Below are 23346 nucleotides of genomic sequence, written 5' to 3'. Positions count from 1 at the left end.
ACTGTAAATTGATCATTTAATGTATACGTTTGCATTTTTTTTTTTTGTGCAAATTATAAACTAGCTCGTGTTAATTTTTTTCGTGATGCAGTTCGTTTGCTGGCTTCATGGCTGCAGCAGGCAGTGTTGCACTCACTCACTATCTGTTTCACTCACTCACTCACTCACTCACTCACTCACTCACTCATCTCTTTCACTCACTCACTCACTTACTCACTCACTATCTCTTTCACTCACTCACTCACTCACTCACTTACTCACTATCTCTTTCACTCACTCACTCACTAACTTACTCACTATCTCTTTCACTCACTCACTCACTTACTCACTATCTCTTTCACTCACTCACTCACTCACTATCTCTTTCACTCACTCACTCACTCACTCACTGTCTGTTTCACTCACTTACTCACTCACTCACTATCTCTTTCACTCACTCACTCACTCACTATCTCTTTCACTCACTCACTCACTCACTCACTCACTATCTCTTTCACTCACTCACTCACTCACTTACTCACTATCTCTTTCACTCACTCACTCACTTACTCACTCACTCACTCACTATCTCTTTCACTCACTCACTCACTCACTTACTCACTCACTCACTTTCTCTTTCACTCACTCACTCACTTACTAACTCACTCACTCACTTACTCACTCACTCACTATCTCTTTCACTCACTCACTCACTGCACTCGACTCACTGACTCATCACTCGCTCACTCCAATGAATCGAATGGAATGAATGAATCGAATGGAATCGAATGGAATGGACTGAATGAATGAATGGAATGAATGAATGAATGGAATGAATGAATCGAATGAATGAATGGAATGAATGAATGAATGGAATGGAATGAATGAATGAATCGAATGGAATCGAATGAATGAATGAATGAATGAATGGAATGAATGAATGGAATGAATGAATGGAATCGAATGGAATGAATCGAATGGAATGGAATGGAATGAATGAATGAATGACGAATGAATCGAATCGAATCGAATGGACTGAATGAATGCAATGAATGAATCGAATGACATCATCGAATGAATGAATGGAATGAATGAATGAATGGAATGGAATGAATGAATGAATGAATGGAATGGAATGAATGAATGGAATGAATGAATGAATGAATGAATGGAATGGAATGGAATGAATGAATGAATGAATGAATGTGAATGGAATGGAATGGAATGGAATGGAATGAATGGAATGGAATGGAATGGAATGGAATGAATGAATGAATGAATGGAATGAATCGAATGGAATGAATGAATGGAATGGAATGGAATGAATGGAATGAATGGAATGAATGAATCGAATGAATGAATGGAATGGAATGGAATGGAATGAATGAATGAATGAATGAATGGAATGAATGGAATGGAATGCGAATGAATGGAATGGAATGAATGAATGGAATGGAATGAATGAATGGAATGGAATGGAATGGAATGAATGGAATGGAATGAATGGAATGGAATGAATGGAATGGAATGGAATGAATGGAATGAATGAATGAATGAATGAATGGAATGAATGGAATGAATGGAATGAATGAATGGAATGAATGAATGAATGGAATGGAATGGAATCGAATCGAATGAATGAATGGAATGAATCGAATGGAATGCACTCACTCACTCACTCACTATCACTCACTCTCTCACATCATCTGCACTCACTCACTATCTCTTTCACTCACTCACTCACTCACTCACTATCTCTTTCACTCACTCAATTACTCACTATCTCTTTCACTCACTCACTTACTCACTCACTCACTCACTCACTCACTCACTCACTCACTCACTATATCTTTCACTCAATCACACACTCGCCATTTGAATGGAAACATGCAGAAGACGGTATAACCTTTTTTTTAAAGGCATAACCTTTTTTCCCATTATAAACATTATATTGACTCAATCCAATTTTCGTGATGCAGTTCGTTTGCTGGCTTCATGGCTGCAGCAGGCAGTGTTGCACTCACTCACTATCTGTTTCACTCACTCACTCACTCACTCACTCACTCACTCACTCACTCACTCACTCACTCACTATCTCTTTCACTCACTCACTCACTCACTCACTCACTATCTCTTTCACTCACTCACTCACTTACTCACTCACTCACTATCTCTTTCACTCACTCACTCACTTACTCACTCACTATCTCTTTCACTCACTCACTCACTCACTTACTCACTCACTCACTATCTCTTTCACTCACTAATGACCATAATTATTAGATGATAATAATTATGTTAATTATTATTAATTAAAAAAACCATTAAATGTTTTAGTTTGACTGAACAACTGATCCTGTTGATAGATTGAATTTATTGTTCTTGTGTAGGAAATAAGGATGTCTTAGCAGCCACACAATAAAGTGTACCATAAAAAAAGAACTACATGCAATACAAATAAACATATTTATTTGGACCATACATTATAAACATTGTACTCAAAAAGTTTGATGTTCTCTGTGAAGCAACTATAAAACAGTATGTATTATTAAAAACACTGTACAAATAAATGTAAATGATACTGACTTAATGTTTTCCAAATCACCTTTTCCCCTTAAAGGAAGACATGCACATTCTGCAAAGACACAGGGGCGGAGCCAGGAGTTTTTCAAAGGGGTGGCCAGGCAGGGGCAAGTGATCAGTCTGTAATGGCACAGAAATGTTCGGGCAGCATTTTTATAGCACACTGTGGGGCGGAGGTGAGTGGATACAATGACACCCGGGACGGAGAGGTTTGGCGACCTTGGTGGCACACATGTTAAGTTTTTAGATTTGTACAGAGATGATTTCACCTCTAAAGACTTAAATTGTGCCCAAAAATGACAAAAAAAATTACTAAAACAGCAATTGCGAGTGGGGTGGCCAATGGGGTGGTCAGGCTTTGGTCCATGGTGGCCACGGCCACCCCTGGCCACCCCTAGCTCCGCCACTGCAAAGACACACAAAAGAAAGTGAATTGCAGGCAGGAAAACAGCAGGAAAGAGGAAAACATAACACAAATTATTTCAACCATAATAAAACATATTGCTACTGTACCATTCTCATCTAATAATTATGGTCTTTCACTGTAGAACTGATCCATTTAGCATCACAGCATGAAAACAGTTGAAATCATCATCACTACTCACAGACAGTTCAGGTAAAACACTAGCTGTTCCATATTATATTCAGTAATAATGCCATTTCAAAACATATGAAGCATTCACAAAGGCGAACGCTGAATAGAAATGAACAAACTCTCAAAATGCCTAATGAACTTTCAGCACGTGTACACACACATGTTAGCACAAGTCTGATCTCATCCGTCAACCTGTCCATCATCATTGCAACCATTGCAAACAAGAAATGCACCCCCCAAAATATTTGAGGCTATTTTGAAGATTTACGCATTTCAAGTTCACAACAAAATTCCAACAAATTGAATTGTGTAATGTTAAACTAAATAAAATTCAAAAAACTTAATTAAAACTTTATTAATATAACAGTGTATGTATGTACACTACCGGTCAAAAGTTTTGAAACACTCATTCTTTATTATAATTTTTTTTTTTTTTCTCATTTAGAATAATGGTAAAGTCATCAAAACTATGGACAAACATAAATGGAATTATGGGAATTATGTTGTGATTAAACAAATCTAAAATAAATCAAAATTGTGTTATATTTTAGGATCTTCAAAGTAGTCACCCTTTGCATAATTTGCAGAAATGTACTCTTGGCATTTTCTCAACCAGCTTCTTGAGGTATAACCCTGGGATGCTTTTTAAACAGTATTGAAGGAGTTCCCATTTATGTTGGGCACTTATTGGCTTCTTTTCTATATTATTTGGTCCAAGTCATCCATTTCAAAAACTTTTTTATTAATTAAATCTTAGTTTTATAATTAAATAAATGAATATGGTGGCACAATTATATTTTTGTTTACAAAACTAATTTCAAACATTTAAGCATACGCCTTCAGATCAAAAGATTTTTAAGATCATGTGAAACATTTCAGTCAAGTATTTCAAAACTTTGTACTGCATGTATTTATTTATTTATTATTTTGATTGTGATAACAGATGCTGTGGTATAGATGTGGTAAACATTTATATTCTTAATATATAACATAAATAGATATCCTAAAAGAGTCTTTACAATTTAATATCAATCAATTAATAAATCTAGCCTATTTTTAAGATTTAAATTAAATTAATAAACACAAAGTATATTTTTATTATTCTATTCTGTGAAAGATTACTCTTTCTTTGTTGAATTTTGTCATGAAATTAAAATTTGTAAATCTCAATATATATATACATTTTATTTCGTTTTTTGAGTGTATTATATTATGTTGACAACTTATTTTTATTGGTAAGCCACTAATTTTAAGTCTTGGTTTAGGCTCATTTAACCATTAAGTGAATGAATGAATATCGTTTTTCCTATTTTTATATTGTATTTAAAAAATAAATAAATCTCAATTCAGATCCAATTCCTGTATTTATTCATTTTTGGAACCATGTAAAGATTGGTAATTGTTAGTACTATTTGTATTGTTGTTCCTTGATCAATCCTTTAATTAAGGTATTTAAAAGAAAACGTATTTTCAATAATACAGTTAAAGGATAGTGTTAAAAATAATAATTCATATTTAGAAGTTGGTCACATTACGGCAGAGCCAGTATGCCTATTCTATAGATAATATACACAGACATGTTGCTTGCTTACTTTTAAATGTATTATTAGTATTATTTACTACAACTACAATAACAACATATTATCATAGAACAATTTTACAGTATTAAAATATACTCAGTAATAAATGTTTTGTTTCACATTAATTGTGTAGAGGTAAACAGTTATTTACAATATCCAGTATACATGAGCAATAATAATTACATTGAGCTCAAGCTGGTGATTAAAATGTCTCAAAGGTACAAAACAAAACAAAAATGGGCAATTTTACAGCAGACTCATGAGTTAAAAAGACTTCAGAGTGACAACCACAATTCCCACAAGTATCCCACATCACAGTATTTAAAGTATAGAATTTAGGTAGGTATCCTTTTCTATGCTCAGTCAAATCTGTACAATGCTCCTATAGGACTATGACATTGAATTAGGATCCTTGCAGTGCATAATGCAATGAAAGTGATCATCTGTGATGGCTGTATTGTCCTTGAATTATTTAAAATGGCAGGGATACACCAGGTGATATTTGTCTTGCCCTCATGGCATAAATAAAAAGAGTTAAGGTACTCTGATATGCGATAAAACCTGTCTGGTCTGTTCGCACAAAACTTACTTTCCAGTGCTGGAAGAGAGCTGAGGGACTACTCACATGTTGTTGGTGGTGAAGAGCTCTGCCCAACTGCTACATTAGGGTTGATGGAAAGGCTGGTCAATTGTAGTCACGGAAAGATGCATTTCTCATTTTGCTCCTGTAGCAGATAAATAAACATATATCTGAAAGTTCCAAAAATGCATTCAAACTTAGTAGTACAAGCTTTTACATGTGCTTTACATGTGCCTTGTCCACACAAATTTCCAGAAAAATCATCTAGGTCCAGAGCCCATACAAACGCTCCCCCAAAGCTATGTTCCTGTATGTATTTTATCTGAACAATATAAAGCAGAGGGGTTATATTTGATGTTATGTTACATAACCTGTAAGGATGGACATAAGAGTAGCATGGCATTAGATGAGAAGATATGTACCTTTATCTCAAAGCTCTTTATAAAGTCAAAGACCACCCATTCACTGCTTTTAACAGAAAATTGAACTTTCTGGTCATCTAGCCACTGAATCACCCCACCATTTAGGAAACGACAAATCTTGAAAAACAAAAAGAGAATATTCATATTAAAGCTTGAAGGAAAAGGTCACCCAAAAATGGAAATTCTCTCATAATTTACTTACCCTCATGCCATCCCAGATGTGTGTGACTTTCTTTCTTCAGCAGAACAAAAATTAAGATTTTTAGCAGCTCTTTTAGTCCACACAATGCAAGTGAATTGGGTGAAAAATTCTGAAACTCCAAAAGTCAGCATAAAAGTAATCCATATGACTCCAATGTCTCCAGAAGCAATTTGATAGGTGTGGATGAGAAAAAGATCAATATTTAAGTACATTTTTACTATAAATTCTCCTCCCTGCTCAGTGAATGTGCACCAACACCTCTCTGAATGTAGGTGAAGGAGCGGCCATAAGTGGCAAAGCCCATCAATAACTTCTCAACAGGTGCTCCATGGACTCTTTGATATTGTAGGGCATAATCCTGCATGCAAGACAAAAATTATATTACAGTTTAATTGCATGCAAACTACCCAGTCCCATATTGAAGTTGTTCACTGAATTGAAGCCAATGCTCATATTATCTGAACATTATCATATGCTGGATGCCAATCCACTTACTGTGATTGTGTACACGTATATTCTCCTTGTCTTGGATACTACTGTACATAGGACTGTGATGTCTCACGATTCCATTTTCAGTGGAAACTTGGACCATATCATACACTGATATATACCATATGAGCTCTATCGACAGCATTTGTGATAACACACATAAAGACATTATGTTGATAACAATTTTTTTTATTTTGACTCGTCCCTACTTTTCTTCTGCAATGCAGAAAAAACACCTTGGAACTATATGAAAATATATTTGTCTTTAACCTTGCACAATAGAGTGCAATTTTAGCTTATCTTCAGGTGGTTCCTCTGCAGTGCGTTCCCTATTACAAATCCAGTCCATCAAATGTATGCTTTCTAAGGAATTCTATGGAAGACTTGATGAATATCTGATGGTTGATCCAGTTATCCAACATATTGGAGAATCTGGTGAAACCATGTAAATTTATTGCATGTGCTTTACACATGCCATAAATGGTAATGCAAACTCTGGTAATGTGGCTATACATATTTACGTTTTGGCAAAATAACTAGCAAAATAGCTCATACAGCAAATTTAATCATGAACTTTGTGAATGAGCCATATATGTTTTTATATACTGTGTGTATATTTACAACAGAGAATGTAAGATTATATATCCAGCAACATGATTTGAATCTATGGAAAAACCCAGTCTTTCAGTTTGGAATGTTTCAACGTCATAAATGACAGGCCTTCAGCCGGAACCCCCACACAGTTAAACGAGGCTGTTCTGTGTAAGGTTACAAGGGCCATCAGATTTGCACAACTCTAAGACATTTCATCTTTATCTAGCCTTGCTAGATAATGCTGAAAATCGCTTTGAACTGTGGTAATGTTGTACCTGACAAATTAATGATTATAGACCGATGGACCTGTTTAAAATGAGTGTAACGATGAGCAATCATCTATAATTGATAAATATAATCTTTCATTTTGTATGATTCATCTCATACTACTAAGAATGGTAACTATAAGGTTTAACTTGATAAAATACAATGATGTATTTCAGAGAAAGCTGATGACAACGAATTTCTTGTCTCTTCTACCATTCTCAAGATATAAACGCTCATGATTAAATATACACTATTTATGAACGGGAGATTTTTAAGACTCTAGAACAAAGAACCATAAATCGACTCTCGGAAAAGACAGCCCAGTTGACCATGTGGCTCTGAAAAGTCACTTCTGATTGGCGCAGGACACCTTTGGGGATGCGGCCAATTTCAGTTCAAATTTTTCCAAACAGGAAGAACACGCACTCTTGCCTCTTGTCTCTCCTTCTTCGGCTCTCCTCTCTTCTGCATGCACGTGCTTCGTCTGGTCGCTCCGCTGACTGCCAGGTCGATGCCATGTGAGGCCCAATAAAGGAATCGACGTCCCGAGAAAGCTCATCACTCTCTACGGCCTCGCTTCAAAGCTAACCCCATAATTCATACAGACAATAACTTCGATCATACAGAGGTTAAAAACATAGATGGAACGAACTTTCGACCAAGCGCCAAGAACCAAGCAACACAAAGAATGCAAGGAAACACCACAAAGACACTCAAGTACATTTCCAATATTGTGCTCAAAGTGCTGGTGTATTAATTAAATAATCTGGGTAATCTGATAGTAAATCGATGTAGTGTTCCAAGGTATTGTCAACAGACTCCATAAAGTTCATTTTCACTGTACTGATCATTTTATTTCACATTCTATCACTCTTTTCACCAACCTGTCTCATGTATATATGTTTTAGATTAGATTTATGTTTAGACTAGTAATAAAGTTTGTCTGTGTTCAAAGACGATGTGACTGTGGTATATTTTGATAAATAATCTCATCCTTGTTTCTAAAACATTTAGCTTCAAAGCTGTACATAAATACGTGTGATATTATTTTCAATAAGGCATGAGAATAATATCACTCCAATAAGTGAATTAATCATAATTCACTTATTAAAGCTAATTCCTTACAGTAGAAATTGTGAGCTGATACAACTAGACATTGTATTACGATTTCAATGGTGGAGAATCTATTAAGACAAATAATCTAGTTATTTGTCATTTATCTAATTTATAATGGTTGTCGAATGCGACTAATTATTAACTAATATACATTTCATTACCTAATAAGGTACAATAAGGACAGTTTAATTTAGTTCATAGCTCACATAATTCAAGACACTAAATTCCCTTCTAAATTTAGCATACCAAATATCCTTACATATAATAGTGTGAGAATGAGGGCAATTTAAAGTTAACTTCTAAATGTCACATTTCCTTTATTCCCTACAGAACATACAGGCCTGAGCCCTGGTCCCTGACAGATAGCAAAGTTTTCATTTGAGAATTTCTACAGAAGTGGAACAAGCATTTTTGTGAACTCTTTGTCACACAGCAAAACATGTGCCAAATTAAGACTCCAAGTTGAACCACAAACTTACCGGTTCTTAAGTGCATTTAAGCCCACCGGCAACTATAGTTTCCGCAGTGTTTTGTTGTCATTTTCCTTTTGTAAGTATTTTTCTAGATTCTATCCACGTTTTATATCTCAATGACTTGCAAGAAAACAACCAAATCACCCAAACAAAACAAATATTACAAGAGATCTATAGTGTCTTGTATACTTAGTCAAAAGTCCAAGCGGCAACAATAGTTGCCGGTGGGTAAATGCCTTGTAAGTACATATATCATTGGGAAATGTGGTATACTGTGTTAAGGTATACTTTTTTAGTGCTTTTTGTTTTTGTAATATTCCAGCTAAACATAACTTAAAGCATGGGATTAATTGCTGTAGTTTATCTTTTATGATATTATGTCCTGTAAGGGGCAAAATATTGAGACCCCTTCATCCCGTTTGGATGCGTTTCATTCTAATCGGTCAAGGACCCTAATACTTCTAATGACTCGTAGCTTATGATTCCATTATAAAGTTGAAATTCAGACAAGTAAAGAGTTTAGATTTACATTATTTTATGAAATCACCTACAGTATAAAGACTGAAATGCACATATGGGAGGTGTTGACCTGCATGACCAATGTGTAAACCTTTACCAGATTGGGATCCGATCAAAGAAGTGGTGTTGGCCATGCTACAGCTGGGCACACAACAGTGCTATTGTCAATGCCTGGTGTTATTACAGGTACATAAAGGTGTAATGGGAAGTGGGAGGTGAGGCTGCGGGGGTGGCAGGTTGGAAGGATGGGGTCTATATGTTAGGTGGCATGACACAAAAACAAAACATGTATTTATTAATTATTTCATTCATTCAAAACCAACCCAAAAACAAAACATGTATTTATTAATTATTTCATTCATTCAAAACCCACCCATTGAAAATTCATTCTTTCATTCATTCATTCATGCCAGTCATGTAAAGAGGGAGACAGAGATCTCCTCTCCTTCCAAAGGCTGGTTGCCCAGAGTTTTCTCCAGCGCCATGGGAGTTAATGCATTAATTATATTTATTTTCATTTAACTTTTTGATACACAATGACCTGTTAGGGCAACTTAATGTCTGCACTTTGTTCTGCACTATGTTCCACCACTTTAAGTAAATGGGTTTGTTGATGACTGTTTAAATCCCCATTTATTCAAGATAATTTCGACATTTTAATAATTTATTTTCAAATTCAAGAGATTATAAACTAGAAGCAGCTATTTTGGGTTTGAAGTGAATGTCTTTACACATAATACATTTGTTTATGAATAAAGATTGATCTGTTAGAAAGCAGTTATTTTGAGAAAGATGCCAAATGTTCTCCTCCTATTCAAATTTGACATTGAAGGTGTGCATACAACATATTTGCCCACCGGCAACTAAAATTGCCGCACATTCAAATATGATTTTCAAGAAGAAGAAAAATAACTTGGGAAAATAAATGCAGAACATGTTCATATAGGACACTATTAGCATGACTATATGCATGAAACCATTCAGAAAAATTTGGGCACAAATGGGTTAAAGGTTGAGTAGAGGGCCACATCATTCCACTCACTGCCTGCTATCTTATTGGCATAGTTTATAATGGCAAATGCATAGATTAAATGAGTACACAAGTTTGTACCTAATGTACACACGCACGCACGCACGCGTTGGTACGGCTATGCTTATGAGGACTCTCCATAGATATAATTATTTTTATACTGTACGAACTAGAGATTCTATCCCCTAACCCTACCCCTAAATATAACCCTCAAAAAAAAACTTTTAGTATGTTTTTTAAGTGATTTGAATTATGGGGACAATAGAAATGCCTCCATAAACCACATTTATAGCATAATAACCTTGTAATTACCAGTTTGTAACCTTAATAATATGTCCACCATAACCCGCCCACACACACACGCACACACACACGCACACACACACACACACACACACACACACGCACACATATATATATACAGTCAGGTCCATAAATATTGGGACATCAACATAATTCTAATCTTTTTGGCTCTATACACCACCACAATGGATTTGAAATTAAACGAACAAGATGTGCTTTAACTGCAGACTTTCAGCTTTAATTTGAGGGTATTTACATCCAAATCAGGTGAACGGTGTAGGAATTACAACAGTTTGTATATGTGCCTCCCACTTTTTAAGGGACCAAAAGTAATGGGACAGATTAACAATCATAAATCAAACTTTCACTTTTTAATACTTGGTTGCAAGTATTGTAATTAGTCAATTACAGCCTGAAGTCTGGAATGCATAGACATCACCAGACGCTGGGTTTAATCCCTGGTGATGCTCTGCCAGGCCTCTACTGCAACTGTCTTCAGTTCCTGCTTGTTCTTGGGGTATTTTTCCTTCAGTTTTGTCTTCAGCAAGTGAAATGCATGCTCAATCTGATTCAGGACAGGTGATTGACTTGGCCATTGCATAACATTCCACTTCCTTCCCTTAAAAAACTCTTTGGTTGCTTTCGTAGTATGCTTCGGGTCATTGTCCATCTGTACTGTGAAGCGCCGTCCAATGAGTTCTGAAGCATTTGGCTGAATATGAGCAGATAATAAACCCGAAACACTTCAGAATTCATCCTGCTGCTTTTGTCAGCAGTCACATCATCAATAAATACAAGAGAACCAGTTCCATTGGCAGCCATACATGCCCACGCCATGACACTACCACCACCATGCTTCACTGTTGAGGTGGTATGCTTTGGATCATGAGCAGTTCCTTTCCTTCTCCATACTCTTCTCTTCCCATCACTCTGGTACAAGTTGATCTTTGTCTCATCTGTCCATAGGATGTTGTTCCAGAACTGTGAAGGCTTTTTTAGTTGTTTGGCAAACTCTAATCTGGCCTTCCTGTTTTTGAGGCTCACCAATGGTTTACATCTTGTGGTGAACCCTCTGTATTCACTCTGGTGAAGTCTTCTCTTGATTGTTGACTTTGACACACATACACCTACCTCCTGGAGAGTGTTCTTGATCTGGCCAACTGTTGTGAAGGGTGTTTTCTTCACCAGGGAAAGAATTCTTCGGTCATCCACCACAGTTGTTTTCCGTGGTCTTCCGGGTCTTTTGGTGTTGCTGAGCTCACCGGTGCGTTTTTTCTTTTTAAGAATGTTCCAAACAGTTGATTTGGCCACACCTAATGTTTTTGCTATCTCTCTGATGGGTTTGTTTTGAATTGTCAGCCTAATGATGGCTTGCTTCACTGATAGTGACCGCTCTTTGGATCTCATATTGAGAGTTGACAGCAACAGATTCCAAATGCAAATAGCACACTTGAAATGAACTCTGGACCTTTTATCTGCTCCTTGTAAATGGGATAATGAGGGAATAACACACACGTGGCCATGGAACAGCTGAGCAGCCAATTGTCCCATTACTTTAGGTCCCTTAAAAAGTGGGAGGCACATATACAAACTGTTGTAATTCCTACACCGTTCACCTGATTTGGATGTAAATACCCTCAAATTAAAGCTGAAATTCTGCAGTTAAAGCACATCTTGTTCGTTTCATTTCAAATCCATTGTGGTGGTGTATAGAGACAAAAAGATTAGAATTGTGTCGATGTCCAAATATTTATGGACCTGACTGTATATGCATACACATATACTGTATATATTAAATTAATTGTACTGTTTTGGAGTTCATGTGCCAACTAAATAATTCTAACAAAAGAAATTGTCGGTTATACTTCTTAAGTACAGAAGTCTGAAGTAAATACACAGAAATGTAATCACTATTCCAGCACAACACTTCCAGATAAATATCCTTCTTTGTATCGGATTGGAGGATATATTTGGTGCAACCAAAGCCAGACCTGTATGATTATGAACTGTTAGAAAATATACTAGTACAGGTTTCCATGACAACATGATGGTCTAATAAGGTCTTTCTTTGTAGAACACAAAAAGTAGAAGATTGGCAGAATGTCTGTTTGTAATTTTTTTCCAATGTGATAACAAAGAACGGGGACTGAATCAAGCTTCCAAAATGACATGTATGCACCATCAAATTGTGATAAGAGTAGTCCATGTTACTTGTGTGTTAGTTTTGTGTGAGAAACAGTCCGAAATATAAGTTGTTATTCACATTATATAATTTTCTTTTACATGTTTGATGTTTTATTTTGAGAAGTTGCTTTTGAGTTACTTTTTTGGGATTTGTAAACTTTTTGAGTGATTCAATGTGCAGTTTGTAGTTGCATCTGTCAAATAACATATTTTTACATAAAAGTCTCCAAAGATGATAAGTCAGTTTATTAATTTCTTCATAGCAAAAAGGAAAAAGAAACAGATTTACAATCATTTAAAAAGAGGCATTTTACACATTCAATATACACTCAAACAGAAAGAAGTCAGAGCACAGTAAGGAATAATTTGCAGTCACACTATTGTTCCTTCATAAAGTTACATTTGTGTGCGTATGCAAATTTGCAGCATCCTGTTTCAGAGTCCGTAGATGGTTTGTCATTAGTTGTACATTAGCGATGATTCCTTAGTGTTTGGGCCAACTGCAGCAACTACAGCTTTTATCAAACACTGTGCCCTCAGCACAGGAACTCATGAAAGTGTTGCCTCCAGCACAGTTATAAAACTTCTGGGGATCATCAGGGTGGGGGTAAAGTCCATCTGGCTTTCCATTGCAGAATCCTGGTCCTGGGGCATGAGTGGTGGTTGTGGTAGTTGACCTGGTGGTTCCTGTGGATGTTATGTTAGGTCTGAGAGTGGTAGATGTAGACATGATAGGGAAATCTGAAAAAATAGTATTTTGATTAGCATTAGTTTTGATTGTTTTGTGATGTTTGTTTGATGTTGTTTTTTAAGGATAGATAATAAAAACCTGGTAAAACTTTACAATAAGGTTGCATTAATTAACAATAGTTAACATGAATTAACGCTGCACAAAACTTGAACAGTATTTATTCATCTTGGTAAATGTTCACTTCTACATTTATTCACACATTTTCTACATTACAAATTGTATAAGCTTATTAAGTTAATAATAAGATTAGCATTTTATGCCACAAAGGTTAGGGTTAGGGGCAAAGGTTGGGTCAGTGCAGGACTCCAAATAAATACAGTGTATGAACATTTTATGTGAAGTCGCAAGACTTTTTGCAGAACAATGGTTACCTTCTAAACATCCACCCTTAATATAAACACAATATAACAACACACATTAACACAATGAGTGCATTGAACAAAATGCTTTATGTGAGCATTTAGTTGCCAGTTTTGCAATGACAACTTGTGAATTCTTACCAATATCCAGAAGATTGCGCAGATGACCCATGAGAGGATGGTTCCCCTCTCCACAAAATTGTCCAGCAAAGTCATCCAGATCAAGGGCCCACACAAAGGCTCCTCCAAATTTCTTTTCTTTCAGATAACGGACCTTGAGAGGCAAAGAATGGAGTTTGTGGTCAGTTGCTGGCAAATTGTGTCAATGAACCCAATCCCCAGTATAAGCTCAAACATACCTTAGTGTCATAGCTCTCCTTGGTGTCAAATCCAACCCACTCATTGTTTTTTGTGGCATAAGGTACCTTTTGATCATCAATCCACTGGATTTTTGTTCCCTCAAGGAAGCCACAGATCTATGTAGAAGTTGACAGTAATAATAGATGTTGGGAAGGCTTTACATTTTCATTGTGAATATTCATTTGTGAATATTATTACTTTTATGGGAATAGTTCACTCAAAAACGAAAGTTCTGTCAATGTTTCTACACCCTCATGTTGTTCCAAACGTGTATGATGTTTTTTTTCTTCTTCTGAGAAACACAAAAGAAGACTTTAGGCAGAATGTCTCAGCCTCAGGCACCAATCACTTTCATTGCACCTTTTTTCCCTGTGCAAACCAGTGAATGGTGACTGGGGCTGTCAGTCCCTAACATTCTGCCACACATCTCCTGTTGCGTTCCACCGAAGAAAGAAAGTCATTTGGGCTTGGAACAACATGATAATTTTTGATGGATTTTTGGATGAAATAATCCTTTAACATTATGGCCTTATATTGTGGAATAAATGGTTGTTCTAAAGATCCCACCTCATAGTAAGCCCAGAATCCGGCCTCACGAGTGTAGGATCCTGCTGCAGCAGGTCCACTAGCTGGGGCTCCAACTCCAGTTTCTGAAGTCGTCAGACGGAAAGTGCGACCGTATGTTGCGAAACCCATTCTGAGTTTCTCTACAGGGGTGCCATTGTCCCTCCAATAGCTCATGGCAAAGTCCTGAACATGGAGAGTTGATGATTTTCAAATGAGGAAATGATAAATTGTGTAGTTACGTGTTTTTTTCCCTCCTTTATTTGGGAGGTTTGAAAATCTCAGGTGAAATTATATTACAAAACATACATCACAGAAAATAAGCTCATAAAATGGATATCAGTATTTCATGATATCAGTTCTTACAGTATTGAAGTAGATCAGGTCTCCCTCATCTTTAGACCCCTGATACAGAGGGCTGTTGTGTCCTGTGAATCTTTCCCAAGTTCCGTGGAAGTCATAAGTCATGATATTGATAAAGTCCAGGTACCTGGGATAAAAAAAATCCTCTCAAGTCAGCATTCCTATCCTATTGGGTACTAATATGCACATTCCATTTACACTTGCCCACATAATTTTGTCTCTGTAAAGCAGATATAAATCTGATTTAAAATTCTACATTATATGCAAATATAAGAGACTTCCATGATGATGATAATGGCAGTGAGTACATTTTGCTGCACTTCATCTTGTTTATAAAAACTAAAGCAGGATTTGATTAAAACATTTGTGATCTGAACTACCAGATGCATTTATAATTAGCCAATTTGAATATAAAGTGCATTTTAAATCACATTCAAACAAGCTCCTCCCCCATCTGCCATTGGTAGAACAAACAGATATTCCCACCCCAAACTGACAGCATTGGTTGAACCAGTATTTTGCTATGTTGGGCTGGTCGGGATGCTCAACCAAACAGAGCAATGTTTTGATAGCGCCACAGTGTTAATACTTTACGCAGGAAACAACCTTCGAATGGCTTACTCATGGTAATCTATCCATATTAAGATGGAACAAGAGTCATCATACTTACTTGGCAATCTCTGCAATCTCGTATCCAGCATCAATTGTATCTTTGCCAGCTGCTACTGCAGCAGTAAGCATTAGTTTAGGTCTGCCAGTAGCTAAACCCTCGGCCTCATAGGCCTCAGTAAGTTCCTGCAAAGAGAAAAATAGTTTAGTAAACATTAAAAGAGATTAGGTCAGGAAATTGCACCACATAGGTGCTTGAAAATGGCTTTGACTCTAATCTGACCTTGCACAGCAGTGTGAATCTTTGTTTGTCTTCGGGAGGACTGCCTCTTGATCCAGGGTACTCCCAATCCAAGTCAAGACCATCAAATCCATGAGTTCTCAAGAACGAGATGGAAGACTTGATGAACTTCTGACGGTTTGCTGGAGTGGACACCATGATGGTGAACCTGAGATAGATTTGAGATACAATCTTTTAAGTTTTTTGCATTATGGTTGACATGGTGCTTAAAAAAACAACCTCAAAATAGTTTTTCCAGATTATGACAGGACAAATCATAATTTATATTATTTTTAATGAATGCTTACTGTGTTGAACCAAAGTTCCACCCACCAACAGCTAAAAGAGTCTTAAGATGGGGATTTCTGTGAGGATAAATAGAGAAATTTCAGCAAAGAGTCATTCCAAGTTAACATTTCTAACTGCAGGTACATTAAATGTTACATTTTAAGTCTTTAGAATAATTGTTTAATAAAATACAGAATCTTAAATTTTCAGTCATTACATAATTAAAAAAAAAATCTGTCATCATTTACTCAATCTTGTGTTTTCCAAACCTGTATGACTTTCTTTCATCTGTGGAAATCAAAAGGAGATGCTAGGCAGAATTTTAAAGGAATAGTTCACCAATTTTTTTAATTCTCATCATTTACTCACGCATAATGTCATTCCAGATGTGTATGACTTTTTTTCTTATGCATGGCACAAATTAAGATTTTTAGAAGAATATTTCAGCTCTGTTGGTCCATTTTATCACCCAAAACCAATTAGCTCGCTTCAGAAGACTTGAATTAAACCACTGTTTAAGTCGTATGTATGAATATTATGCTGAATTTATGTGCTTTTTGGAGCTTCAATGATTTGGTCACCATTCTCTTGCATTGCAAGGACCAATAGAGCTGAGAAATTCTTCTGAAAATCGTTGATTGTGTTCTGCAGAAGAAAGAAAGTCATACACGTCTAGGATATCATGAGAGTAAATGATGAGAGAATTTTCATTTTTGGGTGAGCTGTCCCTTTAAGGACTGACTGTCTCAGTCTCCACTCACTTTTCATTTACATTTTACCATACAATGAAAGTGAATGGTGACTGAGGTTATCATTCTGCCTTTCATTTCCTTTTATGTTCAACAGAAGAAAGAGTGTCATACTGGTTTGAAACAACATGAGAGTGAGTAATGGTGACAAAATTGTCCTTTTTTGCTGTCCCTTTAAAAAGTTTACGAACATTATCATCTGAAAAATGTTAAGCAAGATCATTAAGTGAAAGTTTGTATTTTGTTTACTTAATTATTATACATACGTGTTCTTGAGGTTATTAAAAGACTTGTAGAGAGTCTCGTCATTCCACTCATAAGTGACAAGCTCGTTGGAATAGTTGATGATTGAGAAAGCATAGATAAGGTGCGTGCAAAGGAAGGGGTCGACATTTGTGGGCGTATACTTCCCAATTCCAGGTCTGTACTGAGACCAGTTTGTAAAGTAGCAGGCAAATTCCGTGGAAAAGGCTAGTCATAGACACACAAATATGCACTAGTTAGCTACAAAGTCAATGTGTGAAGCTCTTGTACTGACATTTATGCACTGAAATATTAATATGCATTCATCTCTCTAGAATAATGAAATTTCCTGAAATTTCCCAGAATAATGACTGTCATCTCTCTGTTCTCAACAAAGCAATCATTGATAGTTTATTAAAATGACAACTTTAGCATTGTAAATTCATGCAATATGCATTAAATGACTTACCAACATGGCAGAACACCAAGCCCAAGCCTAGAATGTGCAATGATATTATGTAAATGGCAAATATAATAGAATTAATAAAACATTAATACAAATGTATATTTACTCTTACCTGCTATGAGTGTAAGTTTCCCCATTTCCAAATCCAATTTCTTTTCAAAAGTGTACATGTAACAAAGAAAATTATGTCTTAATTACATTTAGAATGATAGCAGAAATATACATTCGAAGTGAAACTCTCAACTCAGAAATTCTAGTCATAACATACCTGGGGCAACCTCAACCAGACAAATGCGTAAAGTACATTAAGACCCCAAAGTTTATATAGGTATTGAGGAGAGCTGGGTTTTGGCTATGCCTCCAAATATAGGATGATTTATTGGGACAGTGTAAGATATGTTATCTCCTGTAAATGATGGACTGAAAAGACATTAGCATGCGAAACACTTTAATACCTTTGCCCTTTTCAGTAAAATTTGCGTAACGTTAAAACTTAGATAAGATGAAAATTGACAGCTATATAATGTGCATTAAGATGTCAATATGTATTTTATTTTATTTTGTTACCATGGAAATTGCAGTGTCATGCATCTTCTAAAGAAAACACCAAACCATGCTGTTGCCTTTCAACTCTAATTAACAAATGATCTATCTAAGCAATCTTTTAAGTCAAAAACTGGGAATAGAACTTACAAAATCTGAGAGTTTTATTTTTGGAATAGTTTCCTGAATATTCAGTGCAAGAAAATAACTAAAATATAGTTATTTCGGAGTTCTTCTGGTTCTTCTGATGACTATAAAAGATGTGGTATCTAAATGGAAGGTTTCCATGCAGTGTTTTTTGCACAACAAACACTTCTGAGGTCATTATGATGCGCAGGGGTCTTTGTAAAGACAATTTTATCTTAAGTTTTGTGTGCTATCAACACCACATAATACACTGTTAAAATTTGAATTTTCAGTCTGTTGCAGTCAATGTGACTCTTTATGATCTCTTTTTCAAAACCAGCACTATAAAAAGTTTTACTATTTAGATTGCAATTTTTTATTTCACATTAATTTCAATTAATAAATACAAAACGATTACAGTAAGTGGTACTATTAAATAAAAAAAATAAAAAAGTATTTTATCTGTGCCTATATATAGTATTCTAAAAGTCTTTTAATAGCTTATCAGTTGTAATAGAAATAAAGTATAGGGTGTTAGTGTACCGTTATCAGGAGAGTCTTAGTTTATGAGGTAGCAAGGTAATTTGCGATTTCATAACTGTTCCTTTCAGGTTATCTTGGCAAGATGAATGATCCCAGAGGGCAGACTACTCAGCAAGAACACTGTTTGTTAATATACAAATCGAGAATACATTTAAAATCATAAATATTGGCAATAAAACCAGTTTTTATGTAGTTTTTGTAACTCAAAAATGGTCTTATTGGTTGGTGGGAGTAGGAGCTTGTCTGATAGGTGTTAATAATATTATTTATCATTTTAAAAGTTAATATAATATACTATTGTATTAAGATGCTCTTAATATTATGTGCGGGCATGTGAGAATGTGTACAAGCTGCAGAAATCAGAAAAGTCTGGGAAAGTAGTGGAAAATGCCCCCAGAATGTTCAGGACATATTTATTTATTTAAAGCTAATTTATTTCTAATATAATACCATTATATAAAACAAAGCTTGGCTGTGGCACCAGCTATATATACACACTGACAAGTAAGCAGTTTGACTAGACACTTTCAACCACTAAAGTCTAGAAGTTTTATAACACATTTATTTTTTACACATTCCCACCATAGCCTTTAATTATTTTGTTAATTGCTTTCATGCATATATATGGTGTCATCATTTCTAGTGAATTCTTCTGGGTACAGTAGGTTCCCTATCTGTCTCTCACTCAACATTGTGTCAATGTAGTGACACTAGGTGGTCGCTCTTGGGAGCCAAAGACACCTCTGATCTTTGATAAAAGGCCAACTAGAATTCACTTCAGAGCCGAGCGGTCGATGGTTCAGTGAGCCGAATTTCCCACGGCTTCCATTCCTCACCTCTGCTGGATCCTTACGGTGCAAAACAGCTCTTTCTCCCCTGTCTGCACAGTTGCACTGCAGTGATCGCCCCTGGACGCTTCAGCAGATCATTTAGTGTATATTCTGAAAGACGTATATTTTCCTTTCTAAAAGTTTTTTCTAAAAAGGCGGCACACATCGGAACGTCTTATTAAAGACGCGTCTTTTTAAGATGCCCTTCCGATTGTGTGTTATTCCTGGATGCGGTTCATATCTCTCGCCTTCCGACGGCCACGATCGCTGTCTTTCATGCCTGGGCGCTGCCCACGCGAGACATCTTGCGTGGATGCGTCATGTCCTCATTGCGAGGGCATGACCATGGAAACGTTGCGGTTTTGGTTTGCTTTCTTTGGCTGTGCCTGGAGTTCGGTCTGGGCTACTCTCACATGAACCTGAGACCCCGTTCAGGGATCAAGTGGTATACCTGCAAGTGCTGCCCCAGGAGGAGGCAGACCCAGCCTTAGCGTTAAGCTGCTGTGTCCAGTGCGCGCTTAATACATCTATTTGGATCGCACACAGAGCTTTAGGATCTCTGAGCAGCTCTTTGTCTGCATTGGTGGACAGCGGAAAGGAAGCGCTGTCTCCAAACAGAGGATCGCCCACTGGATCATTGATGCCATAACTGGTGCTTACCAGGCTCAGCATGTGCCGCCCCCTGCAGGGCTACGAGCCCATTCCACCAGGAGTGTGGTGGTCTCCTGGGCTCTGACCAGTGGTGCCTCTCTAGCAGACATTTGCAGAGCAGCAGGCTGGGCTACACCCAACACATTTGTGAGATTCTACAATCTCCGGGTTGAGCCGGTTTCGTCCCATGACTTAGCAGGAACAAACAGGTCAGTGTCAGCCGGCCGGGAATATCGCTTGCGCTTAGCATCTTTCATATCCCTTGAAAGGGCCCCTCTGCCTCAGTCACCATGCTCGTAGAGCCTCCTTCCCATGGGACTTCTCCACATACTTCCGTCGGACATACTTCCGACTAGACTCGGCAAGACCATGTGATGTATTTCCACTTAAAATACCCCCCTCTGGGCAGGGTGTGGTCTCCGTGGTGTCTTCCCGCTGGATATGCGGCACACAGTAGTCTGGCCGTCTTGAACCACAGATCCACGTAACACAGTTCAGCTAGTTGTGGCATTTTTGTAGGGGGCCCCTAGTGTCACTACATCGACACATTATCAAGTGAGTGACAGATAGGGAACATCCTGGTTACTTCCGTAACCTCCATTCCCTGATGGAGGGAACGCGACATTGTGTCCCTCCTGCCACAACACTGAACTACCCGCTGCAATGGCCGGGACCTTATTCTTGGCTCCTCAGCATAAAACCTGAATGAGCGGTTTGCATGTCCCCTCCTTTATACCCGTATGTCTGGGGGAGGGGCATACAAATACCACTCGCAAGTTCTCATTGGCCTTTTATCAAAGATCAGAGGTGTCTCGGGATCCCAAGAGTGACCCCTAGTGTCACTATATCGACACAACGTCTCGTTCCCTCCATCAGGGAACGGAGGTTACGGAAGTAACCAGGACGTTTTCACTGCTAATGGTGAGAGTTGACATTCATGGGTCAATGTGTTGACTTTAGCGCTAAACCTTGAGAATTCAAACTAAAATGGTTTTCAAGTTTTCATAGTAAGAATTTTTATGAACTAAATGTGAATAACAGGAGCAAAATAGCTCAGCTTCATTAGATTATTCATTAAAAAATGGTCTGTCATTAAAAGCATTGTTTTATTCTTTAGATGAGCAGCTTTGTGTAGTTTAAAGATGTAATAATTCTGACTGCAATAAATATTTTTATTGAAAGAGAAAGGAATAACAGTACATCATTTTTACAACAAGAGAATTCTAGACAGCTCTATCGAACAGAATGAATGAATTTCAGCAGGAGTGCACTAATTTTGCAATATGTGATGTTCTGCTTAAGGCCAGTCACAACATTTACAAGCATCAACAAAGACCAGACCAGGCTGGCATTTCTGCAGGTATGTGTTTCCACGGAAGCACTGGAAGTAAGTGCTCTGATCAGCAGGGTTGGGGTACAAGCCATCTGGTTTACCAGCACAGAAGTATGTGAGGGGGTCTGCGGTTGTGGTGGTTCCTGGTATAGTGGTGGGTTTGGGAGGGAAACCTGTGAAAATAGAAAGGACAGAATTAAATTTTTTGCTTTATAAGGATGGCTTGAAATGAAATATATTTTTTTCCGCATTATCACATAATTATCCTTGCAAAGTGTTTATTAACCTAGTGAGTTGAATGTTGTTTCAAGCCAGTGTGACTTTCTTGTTTCTGTGGAACTCAAAATGGATTGTTAAGCAGAATGGCAGCCTCAGACACCATTCACTTTTAACTGTATGGAAAAAAAAGATGCAATGAATGTGAATGCATCTTAGGCTGTCATTCTGCCTAGGCATGTTTTGTGTTCCATGGAAAAAGGAAAGTCATGAGTTTGGAACAACATAAGTGTGAGTAAATGAAAACATATAGAATCAATTGCATTTGAAAATGAATGTCATGCAAATTATTAACACTTCCAGCCTTCTTACCTTGATGAATGTAGTAAACCTCTGCTTGTCCTCAGGTGGGCTACCATTATGGCCAGTGTATTCCCAGTCAAAGTCCAAACCATCAAAATTATGGGCACACAGGAACAACATTGCGGAACGGATAAAAGCCTTGCGGGTTTCTGGTGTCGACACCATTTTAATAAATCTGGAGAGCAAAGAGGGACAGATTTTTGCACTGTAAGTTTGAGTAACTCATGTTTAATGAGTTGGCAGATGTAGCTTGGATTATAATATAAATTAAACGTTTTGCAAAGCAGTTTTGTAATTATCTGACTTATAAAGCCAACATATTGTTATTGTAGATTTGGATTAGAGTTTTTTTTTTAATATACCCAACCCCACCCAAGACCATACTGTCTGACTCTAACCTCTACTTTATTTCTTGTTATTTTTAGTGTTTATTTACAATATTATAGTGACGAGGTTGATATGTACACACAGCGACTGGTGTCATATGTTTTAGGTGTTAGGTCATGCACATGATGCACAGTATAATGCTTATCACTAACGGACTGATGCCGTTGACCAAACCTCCAACAGACAGCATCGTCTTCAAAGAAGATGAAAATATAAAATTCAAATTCAAATGTGCAAAGTCTCAAACTTGATTCATGAACCTTTGTAATTACAATGCACTGTAATGCTTATAAATTGCTATAGAAATAGCCTTTGCTTACACATTTTTCAGGTCGTTTAGTGACTTGTAAAGGATCTCATCATTCCTTTCGATGGTCGTGATTTCATTTTCGGGGCTGATGGTGGC

General features: G+C 37.0%; 2 protein-coding genes across 2 annotated transcripts; both read right to left on the bottom strand.

The window, feature by feature from the left end:
* Positions 1 to 6158: 6158 nt before the first annotated feature.
* Positions 6159 to 12770, bottom strand: LOC127632708 (acidic mammalian chitinase-like). The gene is made up of 5 exons (XM_052111445.1): positions 12761 to 12770; positions 10398 to 10510; positions 6767 to 6825; positions 6640 to 6646; positions 6159 to 6299 (listed from the first exon to the last, which is right to left on the bottom strand). The coding sequence occupies exons 1-5, from the start codon at positions 12768 to 12770 to the stop codon at positions 6159 to 6161; spliced, it is 330 nt and encodes a 109-aa protein (XP_051967405.1).
* A 458-nt stretch (positions 12771 to 13228) lies between these two features.
* On the bottom strand, positions 13229 to 18096 carry LOC127632677 (acidic mammalian chitinase-like). Its single transcript, XM_052111415.1, has 11 exons — positions 18061 to 18096; positions 17952 to 17978; positions 17506 to 17710; positions 16511 to 16567; positions 16206 to 16371; positions 15984 to 16108; positions 15317 to 15440; positions 14954 to 15136; positions 14386 to 14502; positions 14168 to 14300; positions 13229 to 13657 (listed from the first exon to the last, which is right to left on the bottom strand). Exons 1-11 carry the CDS (start codon positions 18083 to 18085, stop codon positions 13401 to 13403), a joined length of 1419 nt encoding a protein of 472 aa, XP_051967375.1. The 5' UTR covers positions 18086 to 18096; the 3' UTR covers positions 13229 to 13400.
* Positions 18097 to 23346: the final 5250 nt, after the last annotated feature.

Source organism: Xyrauchen texanus, chromosome 39 (assembly GCF_025860055.1).
Source record: "Xyrauchen texanus isolate HMW12.3.18 chromosome 39, RBS_HiC_50CHRs, whole genome shotgun sequence".
NCBI classification, from domain to species: Eukaryota; Metazoa; Chordata; class Actinopteri; order Cypriniformes; family Catostomidae; genus Xyrauchen; species Xyrauchen texanus.
This window is presented reverse-complemented; position numbering and strand designations above follow the sequence as displayed.

Coding starts and splice junctions, on each gene's coding strand:
- LOC127632708 (XM_052111445.1), bottom strand. Junction 6,826..10,397: donor ACTCAACCTTTAACCCATTT/GTGCCCAAATTT, acceptor ATCAACCATCAG/ATATTCATCAAGTCTTCCAT.
- LOC127632677 (XM_052111415.1), bottom strand. CDS start 18,085: ATGGGGAAACTTACACTCATAGCAG. Junction 16,372..16,510: donor TGGAACTTTGGTTCAACACA/GTAAGCATTCAT, acceptor AATCTATCTCAG/GTTCACCATCATGGTGTCCA. Junction 14,503..14,953: donor GATTCTGGGCTTACTATGAG/GTGGGATCTTTA, acceptor ACTTCTACATAG/ATCTGTGGCTTCCTTGAGGG.